The sequence below is a fragment of the Pogona vitticeps genome, chromosome 5 (genome assembly GCF_051106095.1).
Source record: "Pogona vitticeps strain Pit_001003342236 chromosome 5, PviZW2.1, whole genome shotgun sequence".
Classification (NCBI taxonomy): Eukaryota; Metazoa; Chordata; class Lepidosauria; order Squamata; family Agamidae; genus Pogona; species Pogona vitticeps.
The window spans coordinates 76,778,091-76,801,438 of record NC_135787.1 but is presented as its reverse complement, the minus strand read 5'-3'; the positions used below and the strand labels follow the sequence as shown (position 1 = coordinate 76,801,438).

At 39.9% G+C, this 23,348-nt stretch overlaps 1 protein-coding gene across 3 annotated transcripts in view; it reads right to left on the bottom strand.

Annotated features, from left to right (window-relative positions):
• The window catches only part of ARAP2 (ArfGAP with RhoGAP domain, ankyrin repeat and PH domain 2), a 189,704-nt gene that overhangs the window by 114,438 nt on the left and 51,918 nt on the right, over window positions 1-23,348 (bottom strand). For all 3 annotated transcript variants that reach the window (XR_013545518.1, XM_073001120.2, XM_073001122.2), the window contains exons 8-9: window positions 17,398-17,518; window positions 11,831-12,009 (exon numbers count right to left, since the gene is read on the bottom strand). Coding sequence is in view for 2 of the 3 variants with exons in the window: in XM_073001120.2 (XP_072857221.2) it covers window positions 11,831-12,009; window positions 17,398-17,518 (300 nt within the window). In the remaining variant the exon portion in view is untranslated. The remainder of the gene's footprint in view (window positions 1-11,830; window positions 12,010-17,397; window positions 17,519-23,348) is intronic.

Genomic DNA, 23,348 nt, shown 5'->3' with positions numbered 1-23,348 from the left:
CGGCTGAAACACTGGTACAGCACACCCTCCTCCAACATGTACTCTGCAGCCAAGGCACCAATGCTAGCAATATTCCCCAGGATAAGCTCACATTGAGACAGAGATGTGCTAGGCTTCATACCAAAAGCCTCTCCCTTTAAAGCATCACATGTTGAGAGAAAGGATGAAGCCTGGGAGAAGTAAGTGCCAAGAGACATAAGGGCAACAGCTAGGCTCAATTTTTATTTCATGTTATTTTAATTAAGAAGATCACTTGGAGCTATCCTCACTTGGAGCTATCCATACTGTAGTGTTGGGTCCCCACTTCTGCTAAGTTAGCTGAACTTTCTATGGTTCATCTTTCTACTGATGTGGCAGTTGATGGTCTTTTCCAAACTGGAGCAATTGTAGACAGACTTCGATTACAAGACTTAATTCAGATTTGATGTGGTGATCAGATAAAATTACTGAAAATAACGTAATTTTCAGTTTACGAATGACAATCCATTGAAAAAAATGCCTGTTTACAAAAAAAAAATGCAATATGAAGCAAGTTTCTCCAGGACACATTGCACCTGGGAGGTTTATAGTGCCACTCTCATGCATGCTGGAGCCTGTGGGTAGTATGTGGCATTGAGTATGGAGGTGTTGGACCAGTTTTTGCATCGGGTTTTGGAGCCATTCTGGAATTCTTTTGCAGTTTGGGGACTTTTTTTACTTTGCTTTAGGGCATAAAAAGGATCGGCCCAAGATATTCGCCCAAAAATGAAGGGCAAGATGGCACCATGTTCCTCATTCCACAATGAAGGGCCTGTTGAAATTTAAATCAGAAGTGGTGCTAAGACAGCACTTGAAGAACTAGCCTGTTTATGAGGCGAGAACAGGCCATCTGATACACTTAGCTTTATTTTCCAAGAATGGGCTCAAGAAGAATAGCCAGAGGACAGCTGTTGCTGCCCTTTGACATCTACCTTATGGTAGGGGCTGCTCTGGTCATAAAACATGCAGGCCAATATCCTGTTCAACATTTATGCATTAACCCCAACTGCAAAAGTTGCTCTGATGATCTGACATGGGCTCAGAAGTGCACCTCATCATCACATGTGATTGGCACCTCATCAGACTGTTGTGCCTGCTTCTCCAGTTGGAGCTTTGTGTACACATAAATATTAAGCAAGATACTGGCCAAAGGGAGAAAGCCCTATGATCATTCATACTATAAGGTGCCTAAAGCAGATAATATGAATCATGATGTACCCAAGCCCACATGTGAGGATTCCATTTCTTTGAGGACTGGAAGCTTTCTCACACAAACCAGTGGCCTAAAATGTAGTCAGGTTATCTTGACAACTTTCTTCATACTTTATAGTTTCACTAGGTATATGCATTACTTCTATTTACTCTGCCTCCTAACATGTACTTCATTGGTGTATAATGTGCTCCCAAGCCCTAGCTGACAAGATGATTACAGGGCCCACTCCCCGCCCACCCAATGATAGAGGTGCATTAATAAGTCACTGTGACATCTCCAGAGAAACTGCTGTGTTGAAGCAAAGCAGATATATCAGAAAGAAATCCATTAACTGAAGAAAAATATGACATGTCTGAAGGCAACATAAGAGAATTATTAGAACCATAAATGTGGGTGAGGACTACTGGCCCAGACAGGGAAGCAGAAGAATTAATAATCCAGAAAAATGAATTCAGGCAAAAATGAAGTAGAAATGTTCTGTATCTGTACACTAAAATAATTAATGAGAGATCAAGAACTTGAATTTGGAATCTTACGGTCTTCTGCTGAGAACTGATGTACTTAGTTTTCTCAGGCTACTTTGTACTCAAGTTGCTAAATATTCTTTGGGGACACAAGAAGTTATTATCAATATGTAACTAAATACTGTAAATAAACGAGCAAAGTCCAACCTATGCTTAACGTGTAATTTGAGGCTTCCAGATTGGCCAAGCCTGTTATATAGCAGTTGCAATGGGATGGCATCTTCTCCCAGACCGAAACAAAGCAAGTATTAGGTTCAGGTTTGCAGAGAAATGAAATCTGATGCAGGGTTGTTGCAAACAGTGCTTAGAAAGGGAAAAAAAAGTTAGGAAAAATGACTTGAGGTGGGAGAGGAGGAAGTGGAGGAGAAGAAATTATTAGAAGTACGTGCTTATTGTTGCAATTCCTGAGAAGAGAGGGCATGAACTATCTGTAGCTTCTGCTTATTATTATTGGTATTGTTGCTATTGTTAATATTGTTTTGATTAAGATTCTTGAAATTACACATGCTATGAATCTCAAACATTTGAAAAGTAGTTTAAACAATGATCAGGAAACAATTATGTTCTTCCTAAAGCAACCCCTGGTCTGCAGCCCGGTGCCAGTCCGTGGGCTTCCTTGAACTGGGCCGTGGGCAGGGATCACCGCCCCCCGCCCACATGGGGGGGCATGTCACGCTTGCTGGGGGCGTGTTGAGCTTGTGTGCATGTGTGCAAGCGTGACACTCCCCTCATGCTCGTGCATGACACACCCACCTCTTGAGCAAGCCTGGCCTTGAGAGGAGGGGAGGCAGCTTCGCCATGGCACCCATGAGCACAGGGGTGCCCCCACCCCCCCAACCGGTCCACGCAGGGAGCCCCCCCCCAAACCAGTCTGTGGTCCGGAAAAGGTTGGGGAACGCTGTCCTAAAGGACTAATTATACTGTATGTGTATTTGTATTGGAGCGTGGCATGGCTGCCTTAACTATACACTCAGCTGAACAGCATGTGCTACAAAGTATAGCAAGTTGATATATTTCTCTTTAGACTGAGATTTAGACTGAGCAGAGATTGCCAAAATTATGTTAACTCTCAGTATCCCCAGCTAACATGGCCAGTGATGACTGTTGCTAAGGGATTCTAGATGGTGTAGTCGAAGAAGTAAGCTTTATAAGCTCTGCTATGAATCTAGCAATTTCATACTAAATCAGACAACAGGAATGAAAATAAAAGAGCAGTTAGGGGTGAGGGTGGTTTAGGAAGAATTATGATGAGGACAAGTAGAAGTATGGGAGCTACCACATTGAATTGGTACTTGCTTTGATATCTGTCTGTCTGTCTATATGAACACACATATGTACATATCAACATTATATGAACATATAAGGACAAAATTGTGTATACCAGCATTATATGTATGCTCATATAATGACAAAATTGAAAATGGCAAGGAAATTTAAGCTGGAATATTTTTTTGGTAAAAACAAGGTATTACATCTATATAACTGAAGCAAATCATATTTCCCCCCTGATTTCTGCAATTGCCATCACTTTCCCTATATTTTATCCTGCAAATGGCAGTGTGTCACTTCTGTGCCATTCTCATGGAGCTATAATTTTTTTTTCCATCAACAAAAATGGATGACAAAAAAAATGATGGCCATCTCAAAAGAATACCACCAGAAGCATATGTGTATGGCAAAATGTCAGTTATTTCTATATATGCACTAACAATGTATATGGCTGTTTTACAAGCTTCCCCTTTCCTTCTTTTATCCTGAAAAGCACTCTGTAAAGTACATTTGGCAGAAAGATATGGACTGGCCCACGGAGACCAAATATTGGTTGATGTGGGTTTTCTGGGCTGTTTGGCTGTGTTCTTAAGGTTTTTCTTCCTAACGCTTCGCCAGTGTCTGTGGCTGGCATCTTCACAGGACAGGAGTCAGAACTCTGAATGCCTCAATGTGGAGGAAACAGTCATACAGACCGGGAGGCTGGAAACACTCCGAAGCAAAAGAGCACATACATAGACCAAGTATTCTTTTTGACGAAGTTGAAATTTGAACGGTTCTCCTTCCAAGTTGAACACAGTAACAATTACACTGAAGTGATTCTGAACAGAGGTTAAAAAACACTGCATCAGTTTGTGTGCCTCAATTTGCATATTATGCAGTTAGGTCTGCGTTTTGTATTGGTGAATTGGAATTGACGTACAATGACCCTAACAGGGTTTTCAAGGCAAGTGAGACATTTAAGGAGTTGTTGTGCCAGTCTTACCCCGCCCCGCCCCCCCTTGAGTTTCCATGGCCAAGCAGGCATTCAAACCCAAGTCCCAGTCCATTACTCTATACACTATATCTTAGACCGCCCAAGTTTTGAGAACTCAAGTATGGCAACCCTAAGTGGGGACTTTCTGCCCACCAAATGTTTTCAGATACATTCCCCATCAGTTCAGCTCTGCATGGCCAATGATAAGGATAGTGAGAGCCATGGACCCAAACATCTGGAGGACCTAAGCTTCCCCACACCTAACTGTAAATGTCCATGTATGTATGCAATGCTACAACTAAGCACATGTGCTTACAGCTGCATGCCTACTTTGCTACATAGCATGAGTAGTTGTGAGGGGTTAAAAACAACCCTGGAAGACAGCAGCATTGACACACAGCTGCCCCTTATCTCAGAGTTAGGATGATGTTCAGAAGAAAAAAACTCAGTAGGACCTCAGCAGTCAAAATGACACAACTTCTAAAAAAGAAAAAAAGAATTTATACAGTCTATTTTTAAAGAACAAGAAAACAGATATGAGAATTTAGTAAGTGCTAAGGTAAAAATGCTCAATCAACAAAATGGTACCCCCGCCCCCAGATCCTGCTGCCCTGCAACTTCCATTATTCTTCACCATTGGTAAGGCTGGCTAAGCCCGATGAGAGTCATTGGTCAATTTTTGTGGTGGTTGTTGTTACAGAATTACTTCTCCTGGTGATAGGACAATCTATGGTACCGAACCATGGCATGCCACAAAATTTGAACCCAGAGGCACATTCCAAAACTAAACATTTTGCTGTGACCAGTGAGCTTTATCTTGGTCTCACTATTATTTACTATCCTTCAGGTCACATACTGAATCACTGCTAGCATTTGGAGAATGTGAAGACAGATGATAGATTTGAAAAGCCAACATTTGTCTGCCTGTACAGTTTTTTTAATCTGCATACTTACAGATTTAATTTGAGATTCATACACCTAGTTACAGTTTCTTTAACAGCAACTATTTTAGATTGATCTCCAGTTATGGTACTCGCAAGGGCATGTTGCAACAAGTAAGGTGAAATCTGCACTAGAGAGATCCTGGAGGGTAACAGTACCAGAACGAGACATCACACATCAATAGACAATGCACTTGCACAACAACAAACAACCCACTTTTGCACAATGAAAATGCAATTTCCTCCCAACTGAACTTCTCTAGTACAGGAGCCAAACACCCGGATAATTAAATTGTGCCTATTTGGAATTTCATACTCTGATGACTAATAGATTCCAGCAATTGTGATCACATCATGCCCCTACCTCATTCCTTTATATTCAGAGGTCTAAAGAGCCAATGTCAGTGACTGACATTTGCTTAACAAGCTAGCAATAATGAAAAGATAACAGAATCAATGGCCCATGGAAAGAGTCATTCCATCCAGCGTTGTCACTCTGACAAAACCCAAGACATTCACTGCCCTGGGTATTTTGCTGGTTGTTTAAAAATTGAACCACTACTGGCATTAACATGATTTCTTGTAAGCCCCATGTGGTGGGAAAAAAAAAGAAAATATGCTATTTGAAGCTTCCTGGAATGTCCATTGATAACAGCAGTGATTTTAAAAATAGTGTATAGAGTAATGGACTGGGACTTAGGAGACCTGGGTTTGAATGCCTGCTTGGCCATGGAAACTCAAGGGGGGCGGAGCAGGGTAAGAGGTCATCTCATTATGGTACTTATTTCTATCTCTCCTTCCCCTTGCTTTTAAGACAGAAGAGGGAGCCTCAGGCTGGTTTTCCTAATCTGGCCTAAGAAATTCCCCCTTTCAGACTGTAGGTGTCTAGAGGCAATCTGTGCCCCTGGAGGAAACTTTGAAGGGAACCCCCACCAGCTCTGATCAGAGAGACCACTTTGTGGCTCCACTCCATTTCTTTCTTCCCTGGGGGGAGGAGGAAAAGGAAGAGATAGAAAAACTATTTCCATAAGTTTTCTTCTACTCATGAAAGTAGGAAAAGCAAAGCCAAATCCCCAGCTACAGCATCAGGTAGGGGGGGAAATACAGCCCTTCTGCTGGAAACCCACTGAGGTCAGAGAGATGGTTACCATACCTGCCAACACAACTTAGCTCACAGAGAGTTTGGAAATCTGACACATACTCATTTGTCTTTGTGGGAATATAATAAATGTGTTTGTTGTTTTAACATAGAGACATACTGTGTTGCAATGACACACACTGCTGCATATCACCATGCAATTTCCCCAACATTCCTGTAAATACACCTGAAACTAACTTTGAGACAAATGCCTCCGTACCACAGACAGAAGCCAACACTATGTAACATTAGTGGACTGTGAGTCACAGAAACTTGTGCTGAAATAAGGATGTAATTCTTCGTGCCACAAGACTCTATTGCCTTTCAGAAACAGACTAGCATGGCTACCCCATATGCCTTTAAAGGCAGAATATTATGAATGCTAATGGAATTTACACTTTAAATCATTATGCTAATTATTAATTAGGCTGGTATGGATCACGGCATTTTACAATGTAGACAAAGTTCACTGATAGATAGGATTAAGAATCGTGGGGGCATAAACATACGGTGAGGGTGCAAGCAAAGCATATTATCAGCAGCAAGTTATTCTGATTGAGAATGTCTAAAGGGGATGCCCTGAAATGTGATGGAAGGGAGCTTCCCAAGGATTGTCCCTGTTCTTCAGAACATTTTCATTCATGGGAGTCTTACCAGAATATGGTTCACACCACCACTTCCCTGAAAGTGCTATATAACTCGGAAGAGAAACACTAGTTCCAAGAATGCTAGATACTGGTTTGTTTGCAATATTCCAGGGGCTTTAGTTTCATATGATCCTAACTCATAGGGAAGGCATAAACATACCCAAACATAGTTGAAAACTATTATAATATGATCCTTCATGTGAAAAGTACCCATGGTCAAGGCTTTAACTGTTGAGAATTCTCAAGTTGATGCAGGCAGAACAGGGTCAACAGGGTCATACAGCTGCTGGCCACAGTTCTCTTTTCATTCTTCTGGTGTCTCTCAGCAGCTAAATGTCCTTGTTTCCTTTACCAATATGAAAAGACTAATACCCATGAAGTTCTGGGACTGGCACAGAAACAATACTGGAAAGCAAAAGTCAGTGGGAAAATTGCCTCAGAAGCAAAGCTGGAAAGCAGCCAGTGGCTCCGGGTTACGTGTCTTCCAAGAAGGCTTCAGAATGCTCAACAATTAGAGCACAGCTTACATTTAGGTGTTTGTTTTTAATGTGACAATTTTAATGGCTCATTCTGTTGGGCTACTGTATGGATCAACTGAAATGATGGTTGTGAAGCACACTAGGCATTTTAAAATGCCATATAAATACTAAGCACAATTTTAATAATACTAAAATATTTGTAGGGTCTATTCAGATGCAACACTAATCCATATCTTAGTACTGAAAGGAAACTAAGTGAGCATAAGCTTTCTTTATTTTATTTCTTCCCCTTTCACACTGAGATAAGAAATTTACAACCTCAGCATACAGCAAACCACACCTGGCTATTTCATCTGAGCTAGCACACATGTGACTTGATGTGGATATGGAATGTGAGGCATACATCTGACTCTGTCCCCCAACATCACTGTTCTCATAGGTCCCAATCTTTACCTTTGCATTTTTCACATAAAAATCAGCAGACAACTACAGGGGAACTTGTAGATTAGAAATCCAAAGATACAGAGAATCCCATTCTGACTTTGGAATTGAACCCCTGCAGAAAATGTCCCCTCAGCCTGCATACGTCAACGTAACTGCTCACCAATGTGGCCAGGTGAGAAAGGCTACTGCTAATCTTACAACTGCATATAGGCTGATATGCCTGTAGGCAGTCCTTCAAGTAACACTGTCCTAAGCCATTAAGGCTAGAATGGAGGAATGCAGAATCTGTGGTTCTCCTGGCTGTTGGACTGAAACTCCAAAATCAGTCCTTGCCAGCACAGTCAATGGTAAGAGATCACAGGGAGATACAGTTGAACTACATCTGGAAGACTGCACATTCTCCACCCCTGTATAAAATTAAAAACTAGCACTTTAAAGTAGGCACAGACTCTAAGTGGTAACCACTGTATTTTGGGTGTCACATGATCTGACTGCCTTTCTTCTGACAAAACTCATGTTTACTTTAGCCACAATATGTTTATTTTAACAGCTGTTGCATTGCTTTTAACAGAGTATTTTGCTTTGATTTATTTTCTTAGCAATGTTCAATGTGTTTTTTTCCCTCTGGGTAAATTGCTTTGAGATGGGTTTTAAGCTGAAAAGCTGCTAATATAAATAATATCCACAGATTAGGACTCAGTTTTGCCAGAAGGTCTTACTTTATCAAACACTTCAAATCTTGAGATTATTTTCAAGCATGAAGTTCCACTATCAAAAAACTTCAGGATGGATGCAGGATCACATTTATACTTTTTGAAAAATGCTGTAATATATTATTGGACTTCTACCTATCAAATTTAATAGTTATCAGTATATCTTCTTGATCTGCTCTGTCTTCAACACTGTGATTAGATCAGATAGATGTCTTAATGCAAACCTCTAGAAGGCACCAAGGGAATTTTTCCAGGACAGACAAGGATTTCTGACTCTCAAGATGCTCAGTATATTACCCAGTCATCAATCATCACTACATATTACTCCTTTCTGGAAGGAAAATAAAGCCAAAATGCTACAGCACACTACTGGCATTTAAGCTACATCCAAAACAGCAAACATATGACTATGAACCAGTTACTCTACATTCCAATCTAATACATACCTCTTCAGAGATATGTTTCACTGAGTTTAATTGGACCCAGTTCTAGCAAACAGATAAAAGTCAAATAATGTGAGCAACTGATTTTCTGCAGTCCTACACACACGTCATTAGCAGAATATCCCATTTGTATTCAGTGGGTCATATTTCTAAGTCAATATGTACAGGACTGAACAGTCAATTCATCTATTGTTTCAGTTGGCATATGAATAAAGGAAAAACACATTTCCATGTGAACCACACCAAAATACTGTACCACACCCAGTACTATGCATCTCCTCATTGCAGAGGTCTCTTTTTTGAGACGGCATTGCCACCTGGAGTTTTTAAGTACACATATTTTTTTAAAATGCTATCTGATCAGGCACATATTTCAAGTCTATCAATAATTTTCCGATTACAAAATATCAGAAATATAAGGCAAAGGGGAGATAGTTAAACTATTGAAAAAGGAGATTATCACCATTCTATGTGTATATGATCCAGTGGGATAGCAGAACTTTGCTTATAGAGTGTTTCCACTCTATAAGTGGGGGAGAAGTCCAGCCAATTCTGAGAAGATGGGGGAGGGGGGAAAGTCCAGCCAAAGAAGCATGCAGATACGAGTATAAGTGAAGTCTCAAAAAGAAGAGGGTTGGTCCTTGACTATTTTGAGTTACGGGCAAAGCAGGAGACTACTCTGAATAAACTTATCTAAATAATAGAAATCTCAAAATAAAAGGAGGCCAGGTGAGTTCTATCCTTTCATCATCAGACAAAATAACATGGCAAGACCACATGAATTTACTTAAGACTGTAATTCAGATTGCAGACTCCAGACAGTCCTATCACAGAATATCGGTTTCCTTGTTTGTTTGTTTGTTTATTTCATTTATACCCCGCCTATCTGGTCAATTGTGGGAGAAAACCCACCTATTTCACTTTTTTAAAAATCCAACATGGAATACACATAGCCCCAATTAAAATGAAGAACGGTTGTCATTTTTTTTAAAAAATGTAGCCAGCTAGAGAAGGCTATTGCCATCTTTCTTCATCATTAATTACTTTTGAATTTAGCCCTTTCAAACATAGTACAGAAAACAAGCTAATAGAACTCTCAGTAAAAGTTAGGATTTTGCTTTCCATACAGGAAAGTATTCACTTATACAGTGGTGCCCCGCATGACGACAACCCCACAGAACGACAGAATTGCATGATGATGACTTTTCGGAAAACGTCTTCCCCTATGGGCAATCTTCACTGAACGACGAGGTAATTTCCCCATTGGAACACATTAAATGGGTTTCAATGCATTCCAAAGGGGAACTGTTTTTCGCTGGACGATGTTTTTGCTTAACAGCGATTTCAAGGGAACAGAATATTGTTGCGGTCCGGGATACCACTATATCACAGAAATAACATTTAAGAAGATCCATACTTCATAACGTAGTTGTATGCTATTACTACATAAATCTAAAGCTACCATATGCCTCCAGACTTTACACAGGACACTACCCTAAAAAGCAGAGACATCACCTTGCCAACAAAAGTCCGCATAGTCAAAGCTATGGTTTTTCCTGTAGTGATGTATGGAAGTGAGAGCTGGACCATAAAGAAAGCTGACCGCTGAAGAATTGATGCTTTTGAATTGTGGTGTTGGAGGAGGCTCTTGAGAGTCCCCTGGACTACAAAAAAGAACAAGCCTATCAATTCTAAAGGAAATCAAACCTGAGTGCTCACTGGAAGGACAGATCCTGAAGCTGAGGCTCCAATACTTTGGCCATCTCATGAGAAGAGAAGATTCCTTGGAAAAGACTTTGATGTTAGGAAAGTGTGACAGCAAGAGGAGAAGGGGACGACAGAGGATGAGATGGTTGGACAGTGTCATCAAAGCAACCAACATGAATTTGACACTACTACGGGAGGCAGTGGAAGATAGGAGGGCCTGGCATGCTCTGGTCCATGGGGTCACGAAGAGTCGGACACAACTAAACGACTAAACAATGACGACCCTATATTAGACTGTTAGATTACCTCAGCCACTATTCTGTAAGCTATCTGACGGTAATTTTTCCAGGGTCTCAGACACAGGTCTGTCCCAGTATTTCTGTACAATATATTTTCAAACTAGAGATTAGTAATTTGAGATGAACAAGTTTGTTCTAGATTCTGCACCACTTTGATTTTTTGAATAAAAGGTCAGCATAAAAATTGGCCTGCATTTTTCTCCTAATATCTGCTCTTTTTTTGCAGACAATTTAAGACAATGCATTCCTGTGTATTTTCATAAATACATGTATTTTTGTACTTAATGGGTAGAATTCAGTGGTGACATTCCACTGGCAGAGCTTTTTCCTTTAACAGAAGGGAGGGAACATGTCCCACTTCCTATTGCCATCATTCATGTGCCCTAAAATTGTTCTAAAGAGGTGAGAAGCCTACTGGAAAAGATTTTCAGGCAGCATCAAGGGCTGCAGGGAATCAGGAAGTGGGGGAATTGTTATGGTGATGCTGCATTTACATTAAAGTTCCCTAAGGTATGCATTTTTGTATACTAAAAAAAAAAACACTGGAGAACTGCTTCACAAAAAATGTGAAAGCCCAAGGATAGCTGTATTTTTGGTTTGTGTATTGGCTTCAGATGTGCAAATTAGGAAAGCTCACATAAAATTATCCTACTGTGTATGCTAGTCTGGACCTTCTATAAACAAAACTGGCCCTAGCTACACATTAAGGTCTACATACAAGCCATGCCTAATGTGCCAACTGTTTATGAATTCTTATGTACTTCATCCAGCTACAATGTATTTGCAGGTCCCTTAGCTAAGGTGGTGGGGAGTTATGTGAGGCTTCTTCAAATTAGAACCCACAACCGACCCTGGATTTTAAGACAAGTCTTGCCTTCAAAACCAAATAACTATATCCATTTCATACGTGCTCTGCAGTGTACAACTCCTAAATATGTAATGTCACCTTCATTTGGAGAACAAATACAACTACAAAATTCCGCATGCAAAATGTAAGCAAGAAAAGGTTAAGCATTTACCTGATCACTTTTGCAAATCCAGACATTGTTTCCTTGCAGCAAGGTAAAGATTTTGGCTTTATATCCTTTCAATTCCAGATATCCACTTTTTTCAGGCAAAGCAGTAGTTTGCACTCGAGAGACTTTAGGCTGCAACTGCAAAACACCACGAATTGTACTGATCCAGTCATCTCTTTCATCTTTAGATAAGAAAACAAAGTGTCACAAAACAAGGAATTATAGCAATAGACACATAATATTTTAATGTAATTTTAATGTTGGATTCTCAATGGTTCTGCTCATGCCTTTCCATTTATCATTTTAAGCCCTGGATACTCAGCTAAAAGGCAGGATGATATATTTCAAAATCATGCAAATAAACAAGACCAAATAATTTGAGACATTTGAAGCTATTACATATGTACAGTCACGTGAAAAGAAAGCATACCCTCTTTGAATTCTATGGTTTTATGTATCAGGACATAAGAAAAATCTTATGGTCCTCAGAAGGTCTGAAAATTAGGTAAACACAACCTCAGATGAAGAACAACACATGACATACCGTGTTTTCCCGAAAATAAGACAGTGTCTTATATTAATTTTTTTTGCTCCAAAAACGCATTAGGGCTTATTTTCAAGGGATGTTTTACAATCCTGTCATCTTCTGGTTGCTGCACAATGCTGCACAATGGTGGAGGGCAGGGTTTCACTGAACCGGGGCTTATTTTGGGGGTAGGGTTTATATTAAGAGCATCCTGAAAAATCATACTAGGGCTTATTTTCAGGTTAGGTCTTATTTTTGGGAAGGCAGGGTATTACACTGTGTCATTATTTAATTTACAAACATAAAGCCAAAATGGAAAAGCCATGTGTACACCCTTACTGCTTCCATAGGAATTTAGAGGCTCAACAGAAGCCAGCTGCTGCTAACCAAATGCCCTTGAGTAACTGAACACAAGCAAGTATGACTATCTCAGTAAAAGCCAAAGTTTTAGCAGTTTGCTGGTCTGGAGAATTCAGGTATGTGTTAATATAATCCCAAGAAGGAAACTCATCAGCAGTGTAGACAAGCAATTGCTGCTGCCTATCAATGTGAGAAGGGACGTGGTGGCTCTGTGGGCTAAACCGCAGAAGCCTGTGCTGCAGGGTCAGAAGACCAAGCAGTCGTAAGATCGAATCCACGAGATGGAGTGAATGCCCGTCGCTTATCCCAGCTCCCACCAACCTAGCGGTATGAAAGCATGGAAATGCAAGTAGATAAATAGGTACCACCTTGGTGGGAAGGTAACAGCGTTCCGTGTCTAAGTCGCACTGGCCATGTGACCACGGAAGATTGTCTTTAGACAAAACGCTGGCTCTATAGCTTGGAAACGGTTATGAGCACCGCCCCTTAGAGTCGAACACGACTCAACAAAAATTGTCAAGGGGAACCTTTACCTTTGCTATCAATGTGGGAAAGGTTATAAGGCCATTTCCAAACCATTTAAATTCCATCATTCTGTAGTGAGAAAAATTATTCACAAGTGGAAAGCATTCAAGACAGTTGCCAATCTTCCCTGGAGTGGATGTCCAAGAAAATTTAACCCAAGGTGAGACGAAATTGCAAAAAACAAACAAACAAACAAACAAAAACCAAGACCTACATCTTGGACTCTATGGGCCTCAGTTAGCATGTGAAATGTTAACATTCATTAGAAAAAGACTGAACAGGAGAAAGTCTCTTCTGTCTAAAAACAACATGGCAGCACGACTTCACAAAGTTGCATCTGAACAAACCACAAGACTTCTGGAACAATATCCTTTGGACCGATGAGACCGAAGTGGAGATGTCTGGCCATAATGCATACCATCACGTTTGGTGAAAACTAAACACAGTATATCAGCACAAACACCTCATACCAACTGTCAAACACAGTGGTGGAGAGATGATAGTTTTGGCTTCTTCTTGCAGCCCCAGGGCCTGGGCATTGAGTTGACGATGAACTCCTCTGTATATCAAAGTATTCTAGAGTCTGTCTGACAGCTAAAACTTGGCCAAAATTGGGTCATGCAACAGGACAATGATATCATGCACACCAGCAAACCTACAACAGAATGGCTGCATCATCATCATCATCATCATCATCATCATCATCATCATCATCATCATCATCATCATCATCATCATCATAAAATCAAGGTGTTGCAATGGCTCAGTCAAAGTCCACACCTCATCCTGACTGAAATTCTGTAGCAGGACCTTAAGAGAACTGTGGATAAATAAATGCCCACAAACCTCAATAAACTGAAGCAACATTGTAAAAAAGAGTGGGCCAAAATTCCATATTTCAGCAGTAAGGTATGTGCTGATGATACTCAAATCAACTAGGCTTGACTGCTTAAAATGAAACAATGGAAGCCCTCTCAATTCAATGACATTACCTTTTAAACAGTATCTAAATCTAAATTCAGCATCTGTGCAATGGGTGAGTATCTATTGACTTATCAAATACAAGCCTGACCTAACAAGTCAACGGGAAGTATTCTACAAAAGGCTTTCTCCATTATGGCTCTATGACAAGCTGACCTCGTGTGCAATTTCCCTGAATATATTTTCTTGCAAATGATTCTTGGGCAAATGGCTCCCCTATAGTCCTGTGAACTTTACCTCCGCCAATAAACTTAACAGGAGTCAGTAGCTTGTTTCACCTAACAGGTGAATTGAAGTGTTTCATACCTTATTTCCCTTGCTAATAATCCCAGACTGTCTGGTTTCTCTTCTCCACCCTATCCCATCCATAAATAATTTAAGTTGTATAGTCATCTTCTGCATTGATTCAGTTCCCCACAGTCTAAAAGGTTAATAAACAGAAATAAAATCACCATGCTCTCTTTTGCTGAGTTTAAGACCTGTCTTTAGAATGTAAAATAATACTACAACACCTGGCAAAAAAGCTAAGAAGTGCTAAGAAAGGTCCAAAGGAACTATGTTTTCTATCATTTCATTAAAATTCTGAAGAATGTTCCATGTTTTTTTTCCTTTGTTTCATGATGGTACCTCACAAGTTTTACAAATTCTTATGTTCTCTCATGCTTTTCCTCACTGCCATTAGTTTTCTCAGTCTTAATTACCATATTTTTCTGTGTATAAAATGACGCTTTTTACTTAGACAAAAAATTGAGGGTCATTTTATACACAGCAGGCAGTCACTTTCCCTGCCTTTTGTGAAGCCACAGGGTACAGGAGCCGTGAAAGGGCAGCAGGATCGCACCCCTTTGATCCTGAAGCAGCCATGAAAAGGCTTCAGGACCAAAGGGGTGCGATTGTGCAAATTTTCAAATTTGGGGGTTAGAAAAGGGAGGGGTCGTCTTATACATTGGGTTGTCTTATAAACAGAAAAATACGGTAATATCATTAGGCTTTTTGATCCTGCTTATGAATTTGGCCATTGACAACTATTGACTTCTTCACCAATTGTGCCCTTTAAATTGTTGGTTTTGACATCCTGTTCAGATTAGCTTTTAGTTATGGATGAGCTCTTTAGGCTTTGCTAGCCACCTGGCAAATAATTTTTCAAAAAAGACTCATATATTTGAGTATTTACTGCATGATTGCTTCTCTGCTTGATTGGCTCGCAGCACAGACACACCACATGACACATTTCTTTTATTTATATATCACCTTTAGTCAGGCACCCAAGGCAACTCACAAATGATAAAATAACAAGTATAAGCAAAGAACAGATTCCAATTTATGTAGTTTAAAAATACTTAAAAACAATTAGATACAAACATACATGCAGGTAAGTAATGAGAACATACAATGTTCCTCCATAAAACCTATCAAGAGCCTTCCTAAGAAGATCTTTGCTTCCTGGTTGATAACACCAAGGTGGGGTGAAAGCTGGAAGCAGCCACAGAAATTATCTCTCTTCCATCCTCAACAACCCTGTCCACAAAAGCAGACAACCTCTCTTAGCCAGGGTTTTGACTCAGAGCCTTCTCTAAAGATCTTAATAGCTAGAGAGGCTCGGTTGGGGAGATGCAGCTTTTAAGATAAATTGGACCAAAGTCATACATGACTTTATTGGTCATGGCCAGGACTCCAAATTTATTTAACTTTAATTGTTTAAAATATTTTACCCCACTTTTCTCCTTAAAAAGGATCAAAGGCAGCTTATTCATTAGAAGGCAATATTTAAACCTAAAAACAGTAAGTATACATATACTAAAAAGGATCAAACAAATACCATACTAAAAATGGTAAACAAAAGCAACACCAAAACCGCATTCAAAGCAAAATGGCACATCTATCCATTAAAAAAACCTCATTCAGGCAGCCAGTCATAAGCAAAAGCTGGCCTGAAGAGAAAGATCTTCGCCTGCTTGAGGAAGGAAACAAAAATGGGGTGAGCCTGGCCCCCTGTGGGAGGGCGTCCCAAAGTCTCAGAGCAACAACAGAGAAGGCCCTCTTCCATATACCCAACAAACTCACCTGTGAAAATGGCGGGACTGAAAGAAAGCCTGATCCTGATTATCTTTACACCTGAGGAAGCTCATAAAGAGAAACACAGTCCTTGAAATAACTTAGATCCAAGTCATTTAGGACTTCATAGGTCAGAATCAGAACTTTTAATTGTGCCCCCAAACAGACCAGCAGCCAGACCAGTAAAATAGACCAGTTAAAGGGGAATTATATACTCCCTTGAACCAGTTCCAGTCAGCAGACCATCTGCAGCATTTGGGGCCAACTAAAGATTCTGAACACTTTCAGAAGAAGTCTTGTGTAGAGTTATAGTACTCTAGGAGGGATATAACTAAGGTTCATGTCACTATAGCCACATAAGACATCACTAGGAATGAATATAACTGGCACACTAGATTTAATGGGAAATCACAGTCTTAGTTACCACGAATTCTGGGGATTCATGGTGCAGGGCTGAATTCAGAAATCCGAACTGCAAAGCTACAAACTCCAGACAACCTCTCTTAGCCAGGGTTTTGACGTTCTGAGCAAACCCCTCCAGAAAGGAGCAGAGCCATTGCAAAATAAGGAAAAAAGTCCCATTCTAAGGAGATAGCTGTGGTGATTCCACATTGTACATATCTTACATATAGGTATGCATTTGTGACCAGGGTGAGTGACTGGGTTTTGATCGGAAGTTCCAAGCTCTTCGGCAACAAGAATTTATTTTTTTAAGAAGCAGCATAATACAGTGTCTCAAGCATTAATTTTGGACTAGACAACCCCAGGTTCAAATCCTTTCTCAGCTGTGAATGTGACTGGGTGTCCTTGTACCAATCCCTGTTTCTCAATCTAACCTTTGTCACAGTGACCTAAATCCAATTGACGGTCCCATCTAAAGTATAGCACACGAATCAGTGGTGCTTACACAACTGCTGAATTACTATTCACCAATGGCTTTGAAATCAGCAAGTGGGATTTTCTCAGTTGGAAGAAAAGCTACATACAAAATAAAACCCACAACATCTAGAACTAATTGAGAGACACCTTAATAAGACTCGTGGAAACCATTGCCTGATATCCTCAAACTGAAAAGTAACTGAACAATGGCAGCTAGTCAAAGCCTATAAAACATGCATCTTACCTTCTTTTTCGGCCCGGAAGACAAATATCCTATGGGCTGTAACGACTTCGAATTTGTTATCCCCATGCCCTCTTACTGCAGACATAGCAGAGAGGAAGATTATTCCCTTGGAGTACACTTCCTGTGGCCAAATACAACAAAAAGAGATTATGAAGTCTCATATTGTCTTATTCAAAGTATTCATAAGAACATAACATAAGAACATAAGAAGAGCCCTGCTGGATCAGGCCAAGGGCCCATCTAGTAGAGCTTCCTGTATCTCTCAGTGGCCCCACCAGATGCCCCTGGGAGCACATGAGACAACTAGATACCTGTTTCCTGATACCAGTTCCCTGCATATGGCACCTTCCTTTTAAGCCTGGAGATTATACATCTCTGTCATGGCTTGTAATCTATATGGACTTTTCCTCCAGAAATCTGTCCAATCCTCTTTTAAAGGCATCTAGGCGAGATGCCATTCACTTCAGGCAACTATACATCTCCAAGTTAATGACATACCATGCTTGTGAAAGAATATTCAATATGGCAAAAAGGAGGGCCCTCAGTCACATGAACAGGCCCAGCCCAAAGGTGGCCCTGTTATTAAGCAAAGTAAAGCAGCTGCAGATTTTGGGTGTCATGAAAGGACAGCACAGTATTTAGCACTGTTCTGTAATAATTATTGCTATAATGTTGACAGCCAGGGACCCCCCCCCTTCTCAGCTCTAACAGGATTTTCTGTTTCATGGTCCAAAATAACTTGGCTAGGATTAAGTGTCTTGTATATGTTCATGTTGATGGTTGTATCTGAGTGGAGATAGGAGGCATTTTGCGTTCCACTTTTAGCAGTAAAATGTTGGTTGTGTAATTCTTTTCTACCTATCTGTATGAGAACTGCTATCTTATTTCGTAGATTATTCACTTAAGTTAAGGGGCTGAAATGCAATCAAGAGAAAAAAAGGAACTAGGGCTTTGATAGAAAGAATGGGTTTAAAATACATTTTAAAAGACAGAAGCAAATAGAGCTCCATTGCTCTTGCTGCTCCTGAAGAATCCAAATTCTTTAAAAAAGCATTTTTACAAGAAGCCATGGTTTCACAACAGAAAAGAGGGAAGATTTAAAGGTGTACTCTTTCATGGTTTTGGACTGTAAATCCCAGAATTCTCCAAGAATTCCAAGAATTACAGGCCATAAACCCAAATCAGCACAACTGTAAGTTTCACCATTCTGGAGAAGAGCTTCAGGATTATTTACCTGAACCATTAGCATTCACCACCTTTACTTCCTGTTGGTGAAAGAAAGAAAGAAAGAAAGAAAGAAAGAAAGAAAGAAAGAAAGAAAGAAAGAAAGAAAGAAAGAAAGAAAGAAAGAAAGAAAGAAAGAAAGAAAGAAAGAAAGAAAGAAAGAAAGATGGATGGATGGATGGATGGATGGATGGATGGATGGATGGATGGATGGATGGATGGATGCTTGCTCTAGTGCTTCCTGGAAGTTGAAATTTGGCTCCCATTTAGGCTCTCAGAATTATGACCACTAGAAACAACTAGGGCAGCTTAAAAAAAAAAGGACAGGAAGTAAGGGCTAGGAGATCAGATGATGCCAGAATTAAAACAACAACAACAACAATGCAAAGCCTTTCTCTGAAAGGGCAAAACCTACAAATCTGCTGACTTGGGTTTATGAGCTTCTTTGGGGGTGCTTCTGAGACTTTCAGTCCAACAACAAGAAAGAGCACACCCCTAGGGAGTAGTCCCATGCATTCCATTGGCAAGTCTCTGTGAAGCTCAAATCATAACCTCCAAAATGGCACAGAAATAACTGCCCTCATTTCTCCACTATAGGGGGACTACTTTTTAGTTCATCCAAGGCCTTATTCATTTGTTCTTGAAGCACGTACAAAGAGAGGATTGTGCTAACCCTGTACCCTCCATCATCAGCTTGGCTATTCTATCTGGCCAGGCTCCCCGCATGAGCCAGAACACAATTTTGGCTCATGTGGAGAGTCTATAGAGACAGAACAGTTCCCTACCACCACCTTCATGTAAGAAAAGCAACAACAGAAGTGTCAAGGGTAGCACTTCCTTCTCATCATGTGTTAATGAAACACACTTTCAAAACAACTGCACTGGGTTCCATATAATGCAAATTTAGCAGCCATGCCCTGGTTACAAGAAGAATTGTCACCAATTCACACTCTCCATTTTCTCTTCCCCTCAATATAGGTTCATCCTATCTGTATTAAAGTGTCTGTACAGCAAAGTGAGCTAAAAGACTACTAGAAAAAATTCAGAGTGAAATACTTTATTTCCTTTCAGTGAAGGTGTCTGCAAAGTTGCACAAACAACCTTGCCTTTAGCAGCTTAAAATCACTAATTCATATTAGCAAATACAGCAAGAGTGTATCTTTTTCTGTGTTGCATGTGCACATACATTCAAACACATTCTTACGCCTCTTTTTGTGGTTACCATACATGAAGCATAATTCTTCTATATTATATTACATTGGTCTAGTGAGATACAAAATTCCTGGGAGCTTTCCGATAAATGTTGTGCTGGCATCTACAGGCATCTACTGACTAAATCTGGTACTGCAGCTGCACGATGGTCAGAAAAAAGAATTTTGCATTGTTCAATCCTCTGAATTTAGACATGCAACTAACCAAAAATAAGAAACATATAGCATTTTAAAAAACAATAACTTCAGCATCTTGATGATAATAGGTATAGTGCTTTCAAACTTTTTAAAGCAAAGAAGATACAAGATTTCATATTCAGTTCCAGATCAATGAAAATGTTAACAGTCTCTTTTCAAAGAAAGGGACAAAGAGTTTGAAGAAATGTGTCCCAAAAGTCTAAAGTTAGCAGTAAGGAAAATTTTCCACAAACACAACATATGGATGAATTTTTTATGTGCTGCTCTGAAATGTTGGATTTAATTGTTTAAATTATTATGATGAAGTTTATAGCTTTATTTTTGTCTTTGATATTTTTAGATCATTTTCACTCATTTTAATTACGGCACAAGCTTCCAGTACTATTTTTTAAAAAAAAAACCTGGAAAGGCAGAATAGAAATGTTAACAATAGCAACAATAACAAAAACATAAAAATTCTATAATGAACTGCCAGGTCCTTATGATTTAATAATCTGCTCATGGTGTACTGTAATCCATCTCAATGTAAAGGCCATCAGGGATCATCATTATTTATTATTATACCTTTTATATTCTCCTCCCTTTTTCAAGCAGCACATGGTATCATGAAGTTCTTTTCCTCTTTTACCCTCACAATAAGAGGAAGAGATGGAATGGCTCAGATCAACCCAATAAATTTGACAGTTAACTTGGAATCTGAACTGGGCCTTCTCAATCCAACTACACCATTCTTAACTGCTACATCATATTGCATCTACCATACCGACAGGGGACACACAGTTGCTTTCCATTATGGATCAACACTGTTTTATTCCAGTCATTCCCAAAGCATGTTAGAGCACACTGATGTGTCACAGGCAAGGAAAAGAAATGCTGTGAAAAAATGAGCCATTATTTTGGATGCCTGTCTCACCACTTGGAAACTGATGTGCAGTGACATCATCCCAAGAGAAGCAAAATGGAAGCATCAGGTTTCCCAGCTACAGCCTCTGCTATAGATGACAGGGACCGTGGGATTCCAGAAGCCTCATCATTGCTCATAAATAAGTCCCCAAGTCCCTGGTCGATTAGGTTTAGGGTAGACTAGTGCTGGCTGAAAGCATGAACTGGAGTGCCCTACAGTTGCAAAGACCATGTTTGAACACAAAGATATGCATGCAGATGTTGTCTCATTGGAAAGCCAAACTGGAGTGATTCAGCTTTACAGCAATTGAAATTTCAGCCTGCATTATCTTTAAATCAGTCAATGCTCACACAAGGGCTATAGATTGATTCAGGAGTTCGCTATTCATACTGGATGTGATGTGATTCACACTCCATCCCATTTCCTTCCTCCCTTCCTTTCCATTCCCTTCCTTCGCCAATTCTTTATGTAGCATAATGCGGAAAATAATAATAATGAGAACCCCGAGGAAAGACGATAGGCAATCTAGTACTAATTTCACATATGAGAGAATTTTTTAAAAAATCCAGAGGACAATCAGAGGAGAAGAAAGGGGCATGTCTCTCTGAGCATTAACAAAATGCCCCTACTGCCTACATAACCAAAACACCATCTACAAACATGCCCCCCATCTTTACATGAATGTATCACAACTAGCAGCATGTTTGAATTGTTCCAAATTGAAAAGTAGAAGCCCCCCCCCCCCCCCGCCAGCAGCAGAGGAAAAAAAACTATTTTGGGAGCAAAAAAAGCCCAACCAATTCAAATCAGCATTTGTGTCATGTGAACAGTAAAAAATACTTTGAAAACAACAGTTTTATCATGGTGTTTGACCATGTAGTCACACTCTCAGACCCAATGTGGTCGTTTTGCTTATGAAACAGATTCTAGCAAGAAAACTGCTTCCAAAAGCAACCCACTCTCATCCATATGCCCTCCAAATCTATTCCAGAGAGCTATGAAACTCTCTGGAACAAATAAAAACCAATGAGTTTTTAGTGATTTTTGATTTGTCAGGCTATTAAATGCACACCACTTCCTGCACCTAGAAACACCAAACATGCAGAGGAGCTTCCCCTGGCACTCCTCTGCAAGCCCTGAACTTTGGTGGAGTTTGGGCTTTGGAAATTCTAGCACTGCTGCAAGCCAGTTGCTGAAGGGAACTTTCCTGGGGGGGACCAATTTTTGTGGGTATATAACTTGGATGTCCAAAGCCCAATCTTCACCAAACTTGCAGGGCTTGTAGAGGAGAGTCAGAAGAAGCATCTCTGCTATTCTGGTGTCTCTAAGTACTTGGGGTAACCTTCCTGGGGGAGCCTCTTTGTGAGTGTATAACTCAGACATCCGAAACCCATACATCAGCAAACGTGCAGGGCTTGTAGAGGAGAAGCAGAGGAAACGGCTTTGCAAATTTGGTGACTCTAAGCTCCTGAGTAGCCATTTTACAGGGTGTTAAAGTCAAGACAATCTGACAAATCAAATAATTCATTGATTTGTAGGGGGAAAGTCATAAATTTGTGATTCATCGACCTTGATGACTTACAAATCATGACAAATTGCCTTTTTCTCCCAATTTGTGCCTATCTCTATTCCACATATAAGATTTTCCTTTATTTCCAATCAGCTGCTCAGCTAAAAGATAACGTTTGTCAGTTCTGACAAAAAGTAGCTTTTCTGACCTCTAGGCAAAATGACTAATTTGGATATGATGCTGAGTAATATTCACCAATGACAGAAACAAGTTATTTTCTTTCTTCTTCCTTTAATACACATTTTAAACACCTGAAGGAATACTGAAAGTGTGTGTTGGATACAATTTCAAATTAATTATTCAGAATGTGGTGTAGACAGAAAATTCTGCTTCTTAAAAATGAATGTTTCTTGCCCTTACTTTCAGGAAGATGTTCTTGGAAATATGTGGAAATCTAATATGATGGCTGAGTCATGCTGGAGATTCAGCTCATTCCTATCAACCAAGACAACTGCCATGTACTCTACTTGGGGCTGATCTTAAAGGCAAGTCAGGTTCCAGCTTCTACAGAATACCAACAGAACAAAGCACACAGCTGGGAGCACTACTCAGCATAAAGGCACTATAACTGAGACTGTGCTGTTTACTTTTCCTTTTGTATGTGTTCCTCATTTAGTGATTCTAGGCTAACATTATAAACCATCTGATGGATATACGTATTTTAAAGCAAACAAAGTTCAATATAAGGGTTTTCTAAAACCTATGCTATTAGACCTTTGGTAGAAATAAAGCAGGACAGATTATGCTCAACGTTCCTATCCCAGAAATGTATTCAAACCCAGTAATCAGCAGTTAAGTAAACGATAACAAACCACTAACAGCTGAGCTGAACACTTATCGTTTG